At 52.4% G+C, this 18,528-nt stretch overlaps 1 protein-coding gene across 2 annotated transcripts in view; it reads right to left on the bottom strand.

Annotated features, from left to right (window-relative positions):
• Positions 1-644: 644 nt before the first annotated feature.
• The window catches only part of DNAJC5 (DnaJ heat shock protein family (Hsp40) member C5), a 31,192-nt gene continuing 13,308 nt past the window's right edge, over positions 645-18,528 (bottom strand). The window contains exons 2-6 of one of the 2 annotated variants that reach the window (XR_014297681.1): positions 6,862-6,979; positions 5,899-6,112; positions 5,068-5,239; positions 4,912-4,984; positions 4,555-4,657 (exon numbers count right to left, since the gene is read on the bottom strand). Coding sequence is in view for 1 of the 2 variants with exons in the window: in XM_082670042.1 (XP_082526168.1) it covers positions 4,554-4,657; positions 5,068-5,239; positions 5,899-6,112; positions 6,862-6,968 (597 nt within the window). In the remaining variant the exon portion in view is untranslated. Of the gene's footprint in view, positions 4,658-4,911; positions 4,985-5,067; positions 5,240-5,898; positions 6,113-6,861; positions 6,980-18,528 lie in introns of both variants that reach the window. The other variant, XM_082670042.1, reaches the window with a different exon arrangement.

The raw sequence follows: 18,528 nt of genomic DNA, 5'->3' as shown, positions 1-18,528 counted from the left end.
GGGCAGCGGTGTCCAGGCGTGAGGACCCGAGCATACTGCACGCTGATGCCCTGGGTGGAGCAGGCAGAGGGACAGGAGCTGGACGTGGGCGGGGCTGCCCAAGGGGCAGAGGAGCTGGCCAGGTGCCCTCTGCGGTAGCCCCTTCCTGACTTTGTGCTGCCAGCTGAGGACAGGCCCAGGACTGGCCTGCTCTCCTGGAGAGCTGCAGCCCCGCTCACCCGGCCAGACAGCTGCTCATGAGCAGCAGGATGGAGGGGCCGCTGTCTGAGGGCGGCAGGGATGGTTCCCAGAGGCTGAGGTGGTAGGACGGTCAGCTGGGTGGATAGGAGGGGACAGTGGGACCAGTGGTTGTTGGCCACTGGCTTGCTGGCCGTGTCCCAGGAGGGCTCCAGGACCCACAGTCCAAGCTGCCCTTGGCGTGTGGCTCTCCCAGCTCAAACATTCCTTCCCTCACCCCAGTCGTGGTATTTAGAAAATGGAGGGGAGTCTGTCCACACTCAGACCAGGCAGGTGGTAGTGAGGTCCCAGCCCCCAGAGGACTCAGGAGGGCCGCCGAGCTCAGCTGCCCCCAGAGCGCAAGACTCCCCTAAAGCAGGATCATGCAGGGATCGTTAAATGAAGCACACGCCCAGCCTGCAGTGAAAACATTTATTTTTTACAAGTTATCTTTATTATAGGTCAACATTCAGACATAAGAGACCATCACCATGGGAAACCACCATGACCCTCCAGCCCAGCCCCAGGGGTGTGCGTGGGCTCAGGGCGGAGGTCGGTCCCAGCAGCAGGACACAGCAGCACACGGACGATCGCGGTCCACGCGCCTGCATTTAGCTTCTAACCATGACGCATACACGTTTCAGTGTAAACTGCTCCCCTCGCCCACCCTGAAACACCCTTATTTCCAGGGAGACAAAATCACCAAAAGCTGCTGCCCACAGGACCCCAGGCCCAGCCGCTTCCTCCCCGGGGACCCTCCAGGGTGGATCTGGGGTCAGAACAGAGACCCCTTTGAACGTGGCTTTGTCACTGATTGTATCTGATGCTTAGAAAATTGGTTTTAATGTTTCAGGGGAGGGAGGGGTTTCCAGCCGCTCACCTGTGGGTCAAGTGAGCCCCCAGGTATGGGTGTGACCTTGGCAGCCCTGCACCCTACCCTGGAGGAGCCGACACTGGCAGCGCTCGGGCACCCGGCCTTCCGTCCACACTGATTCCAGGGACACAACAGGGCCGCTGTTTCCTTCTGTGCACATGGCAGAGGAGCTCGCCCAGACCCCCTGCTCCTGCCCCGACTCGTCAAGAAACCAGAGGCTGTTTGGGAGCCACTTCTATTGTACTGTCGCTTTGCCCCGGACGGCGGCACTCACGCCGCTGGGTGATATATACATATACACATATGTACACACACTGCCCACACCTACAGCAGAGACAACGCCAACCGTGCTTGAAAGGACAGTAAAAATGTAGCTTTTGCCAATTCCACAGGAGAAGGAGTCACAACCAAAATAACAAAACAGGCGAGTCCTGTGTCACAGGGGCTCACAGCTCAGAACGCTGGGAAAGGAGTGACATCAGTCACTGTTTCACGCCCCTCACCACCACCGCCGCCCCCCGCGCTGTCCCCCTGGCGGGATGTGCTGAGAGCCAGGGAAGAACGGACCGGGCCCCTCCAGGGAGAGCCCACGAGCCGGTGCCCGCCCCCCTCACAGGTGGTCTCACACCAGGTGCCACGGAGGCTGCCCGTCTCCCCAGCGGGCACGGCACAAGCTCCCCTGGAACAGACCGCCCGCGGTTAGAATACGCCAGATGGTCCCGGCAGGGCCCCTCCCCAAGCAGGAGCCCTGTGGACACAGCACGCCCAAGCGGCCCCAGTGGACACAGCACGCCCAAGGGGCCCCAGCGGAGCTGGCTGCTCGACTCGTCGGAGAAGTAGGAAAGCTCACGCACGAGCGGTAACGTCTACAGCAGGTTGAAAACAGAAAAACGCCCAGAAAGGACAAGAGACCACGTCACCAAGCGAAAACAGAAATGTACGCGCGGCAGCTCCCGTCTGCACCCTGCAGCCTCTCCCACGCTCCCGGCAGGCCACAGGCGGGCAGTGCTGTCAGAGCCTCAGGGCACCCAGCACTGGCCTCGGTGGCCCTGGAGCGAGGGCCGAGGCGCTCCTGTTCCCATCACAGCTGGAGAGGGTTGTCCCCTCCGCGCACGTGAACAGAGGGCCCTCCAGACACAACACCCCGCTCACCAGGGAAGCAGATGGGCCACACAAGGAAAAGGGAAATGCAACCAGGGACCTAGGTCTTCAGTCAGCTGGAGGGCCTGAAAGCACAGACAGGGAAGTCTTCGAAAGGGTTTCTGCCTCCAAGTCAACAAAGTGGACGTGCGTCGGGGTCAGGGTCGGGGTCAGGTGCGGGGGCATGGTCCAGGCCCTGCGCCTGGCCCCGGGGTGCCCAGCCCTCGCGGAGTCATCAGCTTCGCCTTGAGGATTGTTCTCATCACCGTCACGATTTGTTTAGTTTTTACAAATTCTACAGGAGACTGGGTTCAACAAACCTCCGGACCTGCCCCTCTGGCCTCCAAGGGAGCATCACGTTTCTAGTGGACGATCAGAAAGATTCGGGAACCAAAAGACCCGGCAGAGATCCGCCCTGACCTGCGTGACGCGCCTCGGAGTCTTCTGCCCACGAAGCAATGACACGGTCACTGTGGAAGGCGGCTGCCTACCTGAAGCCCAACCTCTGAACTTCGTGCTTGGCCGCTCTAGGGAAAAACAACTCATTTCCTAAAGTTATTTCCAGAAACGTCAGGAAGGCCGACTAGGGCCTGCTCTCAGGCTGAATTCTTGCTGGCCTGGAATTGGCACCTAAGACTGTCCTAGTGTCTGGCCTCCTCCCTGCTCCAGGGCAGGTCAAAGAATGGATTTCTTGTCCTTCTGAGAGGCCGGATCTCAGCAGATTATTCCTCATTTAACATCAGCGCAGACCTCCCCTCTTGCTGACCGTCTTCGTGATTGTTTTCAAGGGCAAAACCCCAAACAAAACGGAACCCACAAGTGCCCACGGACCTGGTGCCTGCAGAGCCGGACGCTCACCCCCCACAGCACCGTGAGGGCAGCGGGCAAGCCGGGGCCTGGGCGGGGCTGGGGTGGGGTGGTGGTAGTCAGTGGCTCGGGAAGGTGTCCTGGTGCGTCTGACCTCCTTGCGTGCTGCCCCTGCCCCACGGCCTTCCCTACGGGACATTCCGGAGGAGCCCAGCAGTCGCGAGGTGCATGATGGGAGACCAGACCCACTTGGGCCACGCAGGTCCCGCGGCAGGTGCTGGTCTGCACGGGCCCAGCACAGCCACGTCTCCAAGTCCTCAGAGCAGGGGCCACCCACAGGTCTGGACGCGGACAAGACAGACTGGCTTCCAACAGCCCACAGACGGTGCACGGACAGAGGTGAGCGGGGCTTCTGTGGTCTGGCTGCGGGCTAACGAGCCCAAGGGCACCAGAGCCACTTGGGGACCCAACCCTCTGCCCTGAGTGTGCCTTTGGTCCAGCTGGTCCTTTCTCCGTGAGCCCAACGTCTCTAGCTCTGCCCAAACCAGCAACGACAGCCAAAGGGAGCAGTCGGAGGAAAGCGGGGGGGTGAGAGCTCTGGGAAGCACAGAGGGGAGGGCTGTGCAGCCCACTCACCACGGGCAGCCTGGACTCCCAGCCCCTCTGACCACCACTAATTGGGCCGCTGCTGCCATCTGTGGTTCTTAGAGGTTCAAAGAGCATTACCAAGAGGCCAGGTGGGCCTGAAGGAATGTGGAGGACGATGCAGGGAAGGGGAGAGTGGAGGCTGCGGAAGGGGCCCCATCCATCCAGCTCATGGCCTGGGGACGTGTGGGAACGTCCCCACCCCAGGAGGGAGCACACTCGAAGCACGGGGGCCTCAGGTCAGACATGAGAAGCAACTGCTACAGGCTAAGCAGACGAGGTGAACGGGTGCCGCACAGACTGTCCTTGGTACGAATGCCACAGAAACGGCCCGGCGCTGGGAGAGTGGGCCCAGCTCCTTCCTGGCAGGTGAGTCCAGAGGCCCTGCCTGTGGCCACATGGTTGGCAGGCACGGGGCAGGGAGCAGACCCCACGGCTCCAGCCAGGCAGCACCTGCCTCAGGCCCCCATGGGCACGGGGAACGGAGCCCGAGCCCGCCTGACCGCGAGGGACCACACGGGCCGTCCAACCGCTGCGTCGACCTGCCCGAGAGCCCTGAGGCGGCCCCACGGCCGGGGAATGCGGCCTGGCCGCAACACGCTCACAGTACAGACAGACATGGAACGTAACCCTGCACATGCTATTAAAAAAGGGAGCAACGGAAGGAGACGACCGTAGCGAAGCTGCTCGAGACACTGCATGCTACGCACTTCGTGTGTCAGGGATCGGCGGGGAGCGGGCGCAGAGGCGGGCTGGCGCTGCCCTCCCGGGGCCAGGGCGGCTCCCGCCCCACCTCTGGGACTACAGTCCATGATTCTAAGGTCGAGTGGCTGGGTGCTGACTGACCCTCGAATCACAGCTTCTCCTGAATTTAGTTGAACCCATCGGTGTGATAGCTGGGGTGGGAGTCGGCTGTGAGCTGGGTGGTCTCCGTGGCGGACGCCGGCTGGACGACGATCGGCGTGTCTGCGGCCTCTGAAAGCAAGCGACGCGTGGCCTCAGGTCAGGCCAGTGGGCCTCTCGGCCCCCGACATCGTCTCTGGGCGACACGCTCGGCCACCTGGTGGCTCGACCGGGGTCGGAGGTCGTAAGACAAGCGCCCAGGGCGGGGCGAGGCTGCCAGGACCTCCGCCCCACACGACCTTCGTCAGCGGCCTCGGCCCTCGGCCCTCCCCGCCTACTCAGCTACCACAGTCCGCGGCGGGGACAGCCCTCCGCGCCTGCTTTACCTCCGGCGTCCACGTTCACACCTCAACCGTCCCGCCGCCACCACAAACACTCCCGCACAGTGTCAGTGCCCTCCTGTTTGACGAGACAGGGCGACACGTTCAGGGCCCGCTCCGGCCCCGCCCCTCACGCGCGCCCCGGGCGGCGGGCACACTCACCCCTCTCGTCGGACTGCAGCTGCGCTTCCAGGTCCTCGGGGGACACGTAGAACTCGGTCTCCTCGCCCTCAGGCGCCTTGGGCTTGCACTTCCCGCAGCAGCAGTTGAAGCAGCAGCAGAGGCAGCAGCAGCAGTAGCAGCAGGTGAGGAGCCCGCAGAACACAAACAGGGCCTGTGGGCAAGGGGACGTGGTTGTGCGGCGAGGCCGGGATGCAGCTCTCAACCTGCGCCCACCCCCGACCCCCGCCAGGGTCACAGAGGGGTCCTCACAGCAGCAGTGGACTCTTTTCCAGATCAAGGAGAATAAAGAAAGCACTGAACACGGGGACAGGAGGGCAGGAAGGAGGAGACCAGCTGCGTAAAGAAGGGTAACTCCTGAGAGGGGAGGAGGGCTGACTGGCCGCTGCCAGACAGGCTTCCGACAGCTCAGCGCCCTGCAGTGAGCCACACCCTCGGGCCTCACACGACAGATGCTTTGGATAGAATCAGGAAACCAGGTAATGTTACAATATAAAACAATAATATTTTTTTCAGAAGTTTCTCAAGCTAGATATTTCTAACAAGTTTTCCCTAATCACAAAAATAAATCTATCCACAAAGTGATAAAAAGTTCATTTCCTATTTCTACCACAGTGACTCACGAAAGAAAATGCTGTGGACGTCACCACTCGGCACAGACCTCGCTCTGTGCGCGCGGGCTGGACGCAGGCAGGCCACAGGCCAGCTACAATCTGCTGGGACCGGGCCTTTGCCCGTATCTATGGGGACGAGGAGCCCGCCACGTGCCCAGATCCACCTGGCGGGATGCGAGAGTGGGAGCTGCGCCCTCACCTTGGCCCACCAGCTGGAGAGCACGAAGTAGGTGTTCACGTTCTCCTCCCCGAACTGCTCGGCCACGTAGAGCCCCAGCGAGCCGTACTTGTCGTAGATGTTTCTTTTCGTGGAGTCCGTCAGGATGGCGTGGGCGTTGTTGATCTCCTTAAACTTGTCTGCGGCCTCTGGGTTGTCTGGGTTCTTGTCAGGGTGATATTTCAAGGCCAGCTTCCTGCAAACCAAAACCCTCTGTTGGTCTCACGTCTCACGCTCATCCACCGGGATGGAGGGCCAGCAGAGGAACGTTTACCCGTCACCACCTCCCTTTCCAGCCGGCCACAGAACTAGAGAACACCAGGCTCAACAGCAATCTCTGCAACTGTCTAAGGGCAAACCTCCCGTGCTGAGCCATCCACAGAGCAGCAAGTACCCGGGTGAGAGCTGACCTGCGGGCGCTCCCAAGAACTTCCAGCCCCGCTGCTGCCCTCTAGCGTCCTGACTGTACATTTGCCAAATGGAGGGACAGGCAAGGAGCGTGCAGCACAGGCATTTTATTGTACTGATAAGGAGATAAGCTGAGAACACAGAGGACTGTGTCAACTGTCTGCACCAACGACAGTGTCGGTCTCTGGCAGCTGCTCAGGGACACCGCAGGGGAAGGGCAAGCTCAGCCATGGGTGAAGGCTCCCCCGGGGGGTGAGACCCTGCCACCACAGCTCAGCACATCCAGGCCTGCCCCCCCCAGCCGTCTGCTCCAGGGTAGGGAGTGTGCATGACCCCACACACTGCTATTGTTTTGTTTTTGTTGCCAAGAAAACATTAAGGTAATAATCATAAGCTATACGGGGACACACTACACACACAAAGATGCAGTGGAAGGGCTACCAGTGAAACAGCGAGTAGGCGAGTAGGCCGGGGAAACACGCGCAGATAAAAGACAGGAGGGGCGGGAGCCGCCCGCCCCGGGCCCAGGCCTCTTACCGGTAGGACTTCTTAATGTCATCCGAGGTTGCATTCTTGTCCAGCCCCAGAACGTGGTACAGGGATTCCCCAGAGGTAGAGAGGGAGCGCTGTCTCTGGTCTGCCATGGCAGGCTAGTCTACAAGGAGAACGCAGAGGAGACGTCAAAAACTACAGATAAAATTTAAGTGTGTGTTTTGTAGTCCCTTGGGCAACCTCTAAATAAAGACGTAAGGAGGCAAAGCTACAAAGCTGAAGGGAAAATGAAAATGAATCTCTATAGACTAAAAACTCCATTAAGAGGAAGAGATTGTCAAAATGGATAAAAAAATGCAAGACCCAACTAGACACTGTCTGCGAGAGACACTTTAAAAACAGAGCCTCAAAATACATGAAGCAAGTGCTGACTGAAATAAGGGGAGAAGCAGACTTCACAGTCACAAAAATCTTAACAGCCCTCTCTCAGAAACTGACAGGACACACACACAAAATCAGGAAAAATACCGACGGTCTAAAGAACACTATCAACCACCATGACCCGATTACCTCTATGACACCCGCATCCACAGAACTTACACTTTTCAAAAATCACCAAGACATACCACACGATGGGCCATAAAACAAGTTTTAACAAACTTAAGTGGACTGAAATCATACACGGTGTGTCCCCAACCCTAACAGATTAGAGACCCAAAAGGAAAATACCTATGAAAACCTCAGGTGTTTAAATATTAAACGATACACTTCTAAATAACATGCAGTTCAAAGAAAAGAGGACAGACACAATTTCTAAACTCATTACTGACCTAATAAACTGTATGTGATTACCAGCGACTACTTAAAGATAAGCTGACATATTCATAGTGGCCCAAACTCAGAAGCAACCAGGATGTCCTTCAGCAGGTGACGGATAAACTGTGGTGCACCCGGACAGTGGAATATTATTCAGCAAACTTGTGTTTTCCATGAAAAGACATGGAAGAACCTTAAATGCATTTAAGTGAAAGAAGCCAATCTGAAAAAGCTACAGACTATATGATTCCAACTCTGACATTCTGGAAAAGACAAAACTATGGAGACAGTAAAAAGATCAGTGTTTGCCAGAGGTTGGGAGAGGGAGGGATGAACAGGCAGAGCACAGAGAATTTTTAGGGCAGTGAAATTATTCTGATACTACAACTGCAGATACATGTCATTATATGTTTGAAAATCCCCACAGAATGTGCAACACCAAGAGTGAGCCCTGATGTAAACTACAGACCTGAGTTACTCTGTATCAATGCTGGAGCATCACTCAAAACAATGTACCACACCAATGCTAATAGACTGTAAGACTGGGGCGGGCAGGGAGTACAAGGGAACTCTCTGTACATTCTCCTCAATTTCTGTGTAAACCTAAAACTGCCTTAAACAATAGTTCTGCTGTCCTCAGAGACTGAGATTACACTAAGCTGTGAAGAAAAAGGGGCACAGAAGGATAAGACAGTCTCTGGAAATCACTATCTGAGCAGTGAAGTTGTCAACGAGGAAGACGGGTACAACGGCATGCCTGAAACGGCTGAAGGCCAGAGCACAGAGAAGGCACAGTTTAGGAAGCGTCTGAACAGAACCAGCACAGAGAGAACGGAAAATGAGAGAATCTGCCAGGCAGGAATTTGAAAGGCAAAGAATACAGGCAACTGAGAAAAAATAGTCAACTGAAAACAAAACTAGAGCTGAAAGAAAACACAAGTGTGCAAACTGAGGCCCCACCAGGTAGAGCACCAAGGCCATACTTCTACATCCTGGGCGCTAAGAACTTCCCCAAACAAAACACGTTTCGAATTCTAAGAAGAAAGGAGCTTCACCTTAGGATTCCACTATCAACAAAGTGTAAAGTCAGAAGAACGTATAAACGCAAGAGTCTGGGAAAAGTACTGCTCGCGCATCTTCAATGAAACAATGATCTGAGGAGTATTTCAACAAAATGTGGAAAGAAATCAAGAAACAGGAAAAGATGTGACAAGAGGAGTGGTGGTGTCCCGGCCTGCGGGGGAGTGGCCCAGGCGTGCCCCCTCCTGCAGGTGGCATGGTCACTTCTGATCACAACACAGGACACACACATGAACTCCCTCCAGACTGGGTTCCGCAGGGGCTGGGCTCCCCTGGCCCCCTGTAGCCTCACGACACAGGCACTCCAACAGTTATGTCACAGACAGAGAGACACATACACAGAGAGGTGAAGTCAGGACCTGAACCCAAACCGACGGGTGCGGCCTCCTGGCTGAGGGACACCAGGTCAGCCACCTCGGCACGAAGCATAAGAGACGGTGGTGTAGAGCTGAGGGCAGGAAATGAAACACGCCTCCCTTCAATCCCAGAGATGGTGGGCTTTGGAATCAGGGTGTGAGGACTCTCAAGCCCAGTTCCGACAGCTTCCAGCTGCTTGGCGTGGCCAAGTCGCTGCCGTGCTTGGAGCCTCCCTCCTCACCTGGATGGACACAAGGACCCCCCCGACCCCCGCCCCATGGCAGGGCTGCACAGAGCCCAGGGACCCTCAGTGATGTTGATGATGGAACATATTCTCGTCAAGTCTCCATTGCTAGGAATTTCGTCCATTTACTCCACAACGGAAGTACCATGACTTCGTCAAGTTTAATTACTACTTGGCTAAGTAATTTTTTTGGTCCTTAGGTACTGTTATGGAAAATACAACTCTGACAAATCATTTTGTATTCTCAGTTACTCAGTGCCTACTAAATAGCGCTTTAGAGCCCATCCACAGGAAAATATCAATAACTACTTTTGTATCTTCTTATAGAACTATATGATTACCTGAGACGTCTAGAGGCAGTCAGCTACTTAATTTGACTAAAAAGAATTCCCTGTGGAACTTTAGCATTTAAGTCATGATTCTCCAGCACCGCTTACACCAGAGATCGCAGACGTTCTTGCAACAAGGGGCAACATTTCCTAGTCTAGGACAGAACCACCCTAAGAAAAATCAGCACACACCTGGCTTAGTTACTAGGTAAGCTAGTCACTGTGGTTCATCACCTGCTTGTTCACAGGTACAGACAGATCACTGACTTTCAAAACCTTAGAATTAATTTTCTTTTCTGTTTTTTGTTGTTGTTTTCTACTGCTGAGTTTTAAGAATGCTTTGTATATTTTGTTATATTTTAAAATATTTATTTATTTTTGGCTGCGTTGGGTCTTCGTTGCTATGCGGGCTTTCTCTAGTTGTGACGAGCGGGGGCTGCTCTTTGTTGCAGTGCGCGGGCTTCTCGTTGAGGTGGCTTCTCTTGTCGCAGAGCACAGGCTCTAGAGCACGGGCTCAGTAGTTGTGGTGCACGGGCTTAGTGCTCCGTGGCATGTGGGATCTTCCCGGACCGGGGCTCGAACCCATGTCCCCTGCATTGGCAGGCGGATTCTCAACCACTGCGCCACCAGGGAAGCCCCAGAATGAATTTTCTTAGTTTCAGTGAACTGCCAGCAACTATGACCAAACTTGAAAGGCTGACACCTGTTCAACGATACACGCATGCCCCAATCCCGGGGATTAAAAAGCAGGTTCTGCATACCCAGTCCTTAGTGCCCGGCAGCTTTCCCTCCCCCACCAGGTGTGGCGCGACCCTGTGACACTCGGTGCCAGAATGTGGTGGAGCAACGCGGGACATTCTGCCTGGACACTGACACCATCAGGCAAGTTCTCCCCACACAGAGGAACAGGTTAATGCTCATGTGGATTCAAGAACGTATGGAACCAAGAGCTTCCAGAAAAAACAACTTGGTGATAAAATCCAGCCAGTGAAGATGTGAACCAGAGGAAAGTCATCAACAATGGAAGCCGGGGCAACAGGTCTGCAGGCAGGCGACAAACCCACAGAAATGCAAGATCCCGACTGAGGGGCGGCAGGAGCTCCAGCAACAAGCCCACCGCAAACCTCCTGGCCCCCACGGCGGGTCAGCACACGGGTGGGCCAAGTGTGTGCAGCCCCTCGGCCCCAGCGGCCCCTGGCACACGGGCGCCCCTGGTTAAGGGGGCGGGTCTGCCGTGGTGAGAGAGCAGCAGTTTTATTAGTATCACCGTGATCTTCTGTTTGCCAAATTCGAGGGAAACTGGAACGCTTCTATTTAAAAGACGATGTGGGGACTTCCCTGGTGGCACAGTGGTTAAGAATCTGCCTGCCAATGCAGGGGACACGGGTTCGAGCCCTGGTCTGGGAAGATCCCACGTGCCGCGGAGCAACTAAGCCTGTGCGCCACAACGACTGAGCCCGCATGCCACAACTACTGAAGCCCGCATGCCTAGAGCCCGTGCTCCACAAGAGAAGCCCTGCTTGCCACAACTAGAGAAAGCCTGCACGCAGAAACAAAGACCCAATGCAGCCAAAAATAAAATATAAATAAATAAATTTTAAAAAGTAATAAAAATAAAAGACGATGTGAGTATCTTCGGAAGGTAAGTATCTGGTAATCTGGTTTCTGGGAAGAACCAGGGAGTAGAGGTTAAAAGACTTATTCTGGGCTTCCCTGGTGGCGCAGTGGTTGAGAGTCCGCCTGCTGATGCAGGGGACACGGGTTCGTGCCCCGGTCCAGGAAGATCCCACATGCCGCGGAGCGGCTGGGCCTGTGAGCCATGGCTGCTGAGCCTGCACGTCCAGAGCCTGTGCTCCGCAACGGGAGAGGCCACAACAGTGAGAGGCCCGCACACCGCCAAAAAAAAAGACTTATTCTTTGTTGTCTACCATTTCTTTACCTATTCCCATACTATTGCTTGATTTTTAAAATCATTTTCTTCTGTAGCCTTTTCTGCACTGCATGAACTTTTTATAAATCTATGTATGTATCTTTTTTAATAAAAACTACAAAGTTGTCGTTCTTGTGCTTCCAGATGCATGTCTGCCCTCCTAGAGGCTCTGTCACAAGTCACTTCCAGGACACACGACTTTAGCATGTCGGACTGTCGCGGGTACTGAGAACCCAGCCTTCCTGGCCGACAAGGTCCTTTAGCCCCAGGAGTCTGGCCCACATTCCCGTGCACTAACTTCCCTCTCACAGCCGGCAAGTCTCCAACAGTCCCCACAGAATCCCTTCTCATCAGAGTTCAAGAGCAAGCTGTCCATTTGGGGATCTGTTTTGGCTACTAGCCAATCAAAGGGACCTTAACGGAGGATCCAGCCAACCAGGGTCTAGTCAACTCCAAATTCTCCTAAGAACCAGCAAACATCCTCATGTGGCCTCCCTCCAACCCAATTTTCAATCATTAGAGTTTTCTGACATCACAAACAGTAAGAGCGAGAGACTAAATAAACTTCGTTATATTTTAATGAAATCACTGACAGCACAGCGATGGGTCTGGACAACTCAAGCCTAAGTTAATTATGTCTAAGCCAAGAAGTCAAACACCAGGAAAGAGCAAGCTGGGGGCAGTAGAAGTCAGCACAGGCTTTAACACCAAGGCTTACTTTGGTGCTATTCGTCAAAGTATTATTACTCTAGAAGCTGGTGTGCAAGCTTTTTGGTAAAGGGCAAGACAGTAATATTTCAGTCTTGTGGGCCATACAGACAGTCTCCACGTCCCAAGTTCTCAGCTCTGCCTTTGAAGCATGGAAGCACACAATGTCTAAAAGAATGGGCACAACTGTGCACCCATAAACCTGACTTAATTACGGAAGCAGGCACAACCCTTGACCCAGGGGTCAAGTAATGGCTCTCTTGTGAATTATTTTAGGGAAGCTGGGTGTTGTGAACAGGCACTTACATTTGTGTGCTGTGGGCAAGTGTCGGCTTAGTTACTGTGACTCTTTTTCGGTCCTCAAAGTTAACTTTGCACAAATACAAAACGAAGACGTGGGCAAGAAATGTTGTGAATATGCATTTCCAATCAAGATGGCAAAATCCAAAGAAATTTGTTCTGTCTGGCCTAATTGTGAAGCAATTAGGCCAGACAGCAGCAACAGCGCCCACCCCGAAAAGCTGCTGGAAAAGCTGTGAACGAGGCGATAGCATTTTTGACATAAACCATCCAAGTGTACTCACTGTCGTCCCCGTCAGTCACTCTTCTTACTTTAGATCATGGTTTAAGCACCACTAGCTCTGGCTTCCGAGGGTTTTTCCAACTGGAATCTTAGGTTCCCATGTAATACGGAACAATGACCCTGATAATATCTTCATACCAAAGAACAGAGAAACGAGATCCCTTACTTTGTGAGTTTCTCCACTGAGATGAGGAGAGCCCGCTGACTGCATCAGATACAAACTTTCCCCGAGGAAGACACCTCCCTCCTGTCACCGCTGGCGGGTACGGGATTCCGGCACAGCGACAGTGCAACCCTACACCCAAGCAATAAAGACGACTTTCAATGTGCTTTGCTGGGGCTCCAACGACGATGACTCTGTTCACAGGACACACGTCTGTCTCGAAGGGCGTTTACCCTTCCCCAGGATCACAGGTTCAAAAGCATTTACACACACGCCGGGTGCTGGGCAGGAGACACCACCCCTGATGCCGGGGAGTGTTGGGGCGGGAAGACACCCTAAATCAGGGTGAGCATAGCTCCCCTAGAACACCGTGATGGGAGCAGCAGAGGCCCACTGCAGATCACCTGGCTGCAGAAGACAGAATGAATATGGACAGAATCACGCCCAGGCCCAGCAGTCACACTGCTGAAAACCAGAGATCAAGAGAAAATGGACGCGTTGCGGAGGAGCGAGAGTGTGAGCCATATCCTCCTCGTTAGAAATCACAGCACCCAGAGGGTAGTGGTGCCCAACTTGAAAGCGCTCAGATAAAATACCTGTCAAACCAGAATTCTATTTCCAGAAAAAACACCCCTCAGAAACAAAGGCTGAAATGAAGACATTTTCCGACAGAGACTAAGAGAACCCATCACAAAAACCTAAAATTCACGAAACACCAATGAGAGTCACCTGGACCGAGGGGAAATGACACCAGATAGAAACCAGCGTCTTTAGAAGGAATGAAGGCCACTGGAAGTGGGGAGCACAGAGGTAACAGATGATCGTTTCCTCTTTCTTTTTAAAAAATACACAAGACTCCTGGAAGCAGGAACTGATCAACCTGGGCTTGTGCGGTTTGTGCTGCAAGTAAGACAAACAGGACAGCTTCGCACAGCGAAGCAGGGGTGGGGGAGAAATGGACACCTTATGTGAAGTAGGCAGCACAGAGCTCTAAGAAAAGCAAACACCACACAGGGTCATCAACAGAAGGACTGACAATTTCTGGTCTATTCTATACAGAACACTACTTACCAATAAAAGAAGGATAACATACTGACAAAGCAATGAAATCAATCAATCTCAAACACAATGTGTTACGCAAACAAGCTAAGAAACACAAAATGACTCCATTTATACAAATATTAGGAACAGGAAAAACAAGGTCGTGATATAAACCAGAAAAGCGACTGTTTCAGGGAGGTAAGGGGACCTCCTAGGAGACAGGAATATTCTTAATTTAAATGCAAGAGTGGTCTCACAAGTGTACACACCAAAGCTCACTGAAATCCAGTTAAGATCTGTGCCTTTCACTGTATGTCAAGTTTACCTGCAGGAAACAGAGCAGCCGTTGTAATTAATGTGATCTGTTCTCAACATGAATTAGATACTACGAGAGAACCAAATGAAACATAAAATTCTCTACTCTGTGATGGCAGGCTGCCTGTTTTTACAACTTTCATGGAGACACAGAAAGACATCCGTTTGTCTGTCATTCTGTGGCTGCTCTCAGCAGAGACTGTGTCACCAGGTAGCCGAAAATACTTACATCTGGCCCTTTAAGAATAAAACAGCTGCTATGAACATGATTCAAACTGCTATTTTATAATTTTGAGTCAGAAAATGAAATAAATGCTGTCCAAGCATAAAAATTATTACATGTAAATTTCTACATCATTTTCACACACGTTTCAAAAGTTAACATTCTAGTTAGAAACTACCCACTGCCAGGAAATACGCACTTTTAAGTTTCATGCTCAGTTGGGACACGGTCTTGTAACTAAGAGAGTGACCTGAACTGCAAACGGACAGATCTGACTTCATTCTTAGCACGTGTGATATTGGGAAATGCATCTACGAGGCTCCTGTCAAGCAGAAAGGTTGTGGAAGACAGTGAAGGGGAGAGAGAAAGAATCGGGTTTTGTGGGGGTTTTAAATCATTAAAATCAACTTTTTTCAAAAGTCTTAATATTTTATTTTCTTAATTTTCTTTTTTTGAGGTTTATTCTAATTTTATTTTTTAAAATTTATTTCATTGAAGTATAGTTGATTTACAATGTGCTAATTCCTGCTGTACAGCAATGTGATTCAGTTATACATATATATACATTCTTTTTCATATTCTGTTCCATTATGGTTTATCACAGGATATCAAATATAGTTCCCTGTGCTATACAGTAGGACCTTGTTGTTTATCCCTCTTAATTTTCTATAGTGATCGGGTATACTTTAATGATTTAAAAGAAATAAACATTTTTCCAAAGCGGGAAAAAAAATCATCCTAAAAATAATGTCCCACAAGTGACAAACTGAAGACCATCCCCTTTGCACCTGGTCAGCGCTCTCCCCTCCCCAGAGTTGGTTTCTCCCATTGTCTTGTGACCTGTCTTCTGCTTCCCTCGATTTCCCCCATCTCCCCAATACCTGGCACCACAGGCACACAGCTCCAAGCTCAACGCCGTGAGGAGGCTCCACTAGAGTGTCACGGGGGAAACCAGGTGTCCTCTGCCGCCAGCCTCAAGGTCCAGGAACAGGCCAGCTGTGCTGAGGTGGTGACTTGTCTTTGCCTGAGGAGTCCAGGAGTCCAGCACCTGTTATTTGTTTTGTTTTCTATTTCTTTGGCTGCGCTGTGTGGCTTGCAGGATCTAAGTTCCACGATCAGGGATTGAACCCGGGCCACAGCAGTGAGTGCGCCAAGTCCTAACCACTGGACCACCAGGAAATGTCACGTCTGCTATTTGAGGTAGCACCTCAGCATTTTGGTTTTTCCTAAACCCGTTTCGATTAAATTTCAAAGGCATCCCCGAGGCCCACGTCAGCACCTGGGGAGCAGCCACATCTCCTGAGCTACACCTGCTATTAACTCAGGAACTGCCATCCCAGCTATGCTCCCAGCCTTGGCCCCAGGAGGGTTAGGTCCTGACCTTCAGGCTGCGTCATTTTTAGTAACACATACCTTTAAAAACAAACAATGGGCACATTCTGCAAATCTGCAGTGTGTCCTGGTGCTGCTAGGAAGAGTACTGGGGCTCCTCCACACTGCGGGGCAGCCAAGCCACACACGAGCAGGGAAAAATGGGCTTCAAACCAGTCAAAGCTCGCCAACCCCAAGAGGCAGGGGTCCGGTAAAGGGGGAGGCTTTTCTGGAGCATACGCAGTCTGTCCTCCCTCACTGCCGCCAGGACAAGTCTGTAAAGCACGGCTCTACTCCTGTCACCACCCCACTCAGGTCCTTCCCCAACAGCCCACTGGCTGCAGCATCAAATCCCAGCTCCCGGGCCTGCCCTACAAGGTCCTATTGGACACAGACCCTGTCTGACACCAGCCTCTTCCTGCCACTGCGCCCACTGGGCCTCACGGCCTGACAGCTCGCTCTTAGGCAGAGGCAGTGCTGCCAACCCTGAGCACCTGGGGTCTCCTCAACGTCCTGCCCACTCCTACGTGGAACCCCTACTGAGACCTCCGACTGTGAAGCGAGATCCCTGGTGGGGATCCACGGATGTACAGCAGAACCCATCACATTCTATGCAGCCATCCTGAGCCTTGAGCATATGTCTGTGTGTTGTTTATTTGTTCAACAAATGTTTAGGAAGCACCTGCCATGTGCCACACTCTGCTCTCAAAGCTGGGGATTTAGCAGTGAACAAAGTAAACAAAATGGACAAAAATCCCTGTGCTCACAGGGCACGTCTATGCTCCTTAGAAGACTTAAACATCTGCAGGGGAAAGAGATGTGTATTCTGACTCTTGTATCTCCGTGTGTAAAATCAGCACGCACTGAATGTTTATGAAGAGCTGCTGTTGAATTCAACCTACCATTGCAGAAAAAAATCATATGCCAACTTTGGAAAAATCATATGCCAACTTTGGAAGAACAGATTTGAAAACGTCTTAAAAGGAAGGCTAGGGCTTCCCTGGTGGCGCAGTGGTTGAGAGTCTGCCCGCCAATGCAGGGGACACAGGTTCGAGCCCTGGTCTGGGAAGATCCCACATGCCGCGGAGCAACTAGGCCCGTAAGCCACAATTACTGAGCCTGCGCGTCTGGAGCCTGTGCTCCGCAACAAGAGAGGCCGCGATAGTGAGAGGCCCGCGCACCGCGATGAAGAGTGGCCCCTGCTTACCACAGCTGGAGAAAGCCCTCGCACAGCAACCAAGACCCAACACAGCCATAAATAGATAAATAAATAAAATTAAAAAAAAAAAAAAAAAAAGGAAGGCTATTTGGTTCTGTTTTTGTTTTTGTTTTTGTTTTAATCCCCCTCCCTCCCTCCCTTCCTTTCTTGGTTGCGCCGGGTCTTAGTTGCAGCAGGCGGGCTCCTTAGTTGCAGCACGTGAGCTCCTCAGTTGTGGCATGAAAACTCTTAGTTGCAGCATGCATGTGGGGTCTAGTTCCCTGACCAGGGAGCGAACCTGGGCCCCCTGCACTGGGAGTGCAGAGTCTTATCCACTGAGCCACCAGCGAAGTCCCTTGGTTCTGTTTTAAATATTTTATATAATATTTGATACACAGAAAGGAAGATATGGCACATATAAGTCATGATGCATCATGATAAAATAAACACCATGATCCCATCCTTCAATTTAAAAACTAGAAAATTACCAATAATTTTGAAACTTCCTGCATTCTCCCCATATACATTACCCTGAAGCAATGTTTATTACAATCCCTTGCTTAAAGAAATTTACCTCATATGTTTCTCCCTAAACACTATTTAGTTTTAATTTTTTCAGCTTAAGAAAATGGTCTTGGGCTTCCCTGGTGGCACAGTGGTTAAGAATCCACCTGTTGGGCTTCCCTGGTGGCACAGTGGTTGAGAGTCTGCCTGCCGATTCAGGGGACACGGGTTCGTGCCCCGGTCTGGGAAGATCCCACATGCCGCGGAGCGGCTGGGCCCGTGAGCCGTGGCCGCTGAGCCTGCACGTCCAGAGCCTGTGCTTCGCGACGGGAGGGGCCACAGCAGTGAGAGGCCCGCGTACGGGGGCGGGGGGGGGGGAAGACTCCGCCTGCCAATGCACGGGTTTGAGCCCTAGTCCGGGAAGATCCCACATGCCACGGAGCAACTAAGCCCATGTGCCATAACTACTGAGCCTGCGCTCTAGAGCCCGCGAGCCACAACTACTGAAGCCCGTGCGCCTAGAGCCTGTGCTCTGCAACAAGAGAAGCCACAGCAATGAGAAGCCCGCGCACCGCAACAAAGAGTAGCCCCCCTTGCCACGATTAGAGAAAGCCCATGTGCAGCAATGAAGACCCAATGCATCCACAAGTAAATAAATAAATAAGACCTTGTTTAAAAAACAAATGGTCTTAACACTGTGTATGCAGCCTTCTGGGACTTGTTTTTTTTGGCCCGTGACTTGTTTTTGAAACTCAATATATTTCTAAGATTCTCCCAAATTGCTGGATATATCTATAATTCACTCATTCCTAGTACTGGACAAATTCCACTTTGGGGCCAGGCCACAACT

This window comes from Grampus griseus (assembly GCF_964374135.1).
Source record: "Grampus griseus genome assembly, chromosome: 14".
NCBI lineage: Eukaryota > Metazoa > Chordata > Mammalia > Artiodactyla > Delphinidae > Grampus > Grampus griseus.
This window is presented reverse-complemented; position numbering and strand designations above follow the sequence as displayed.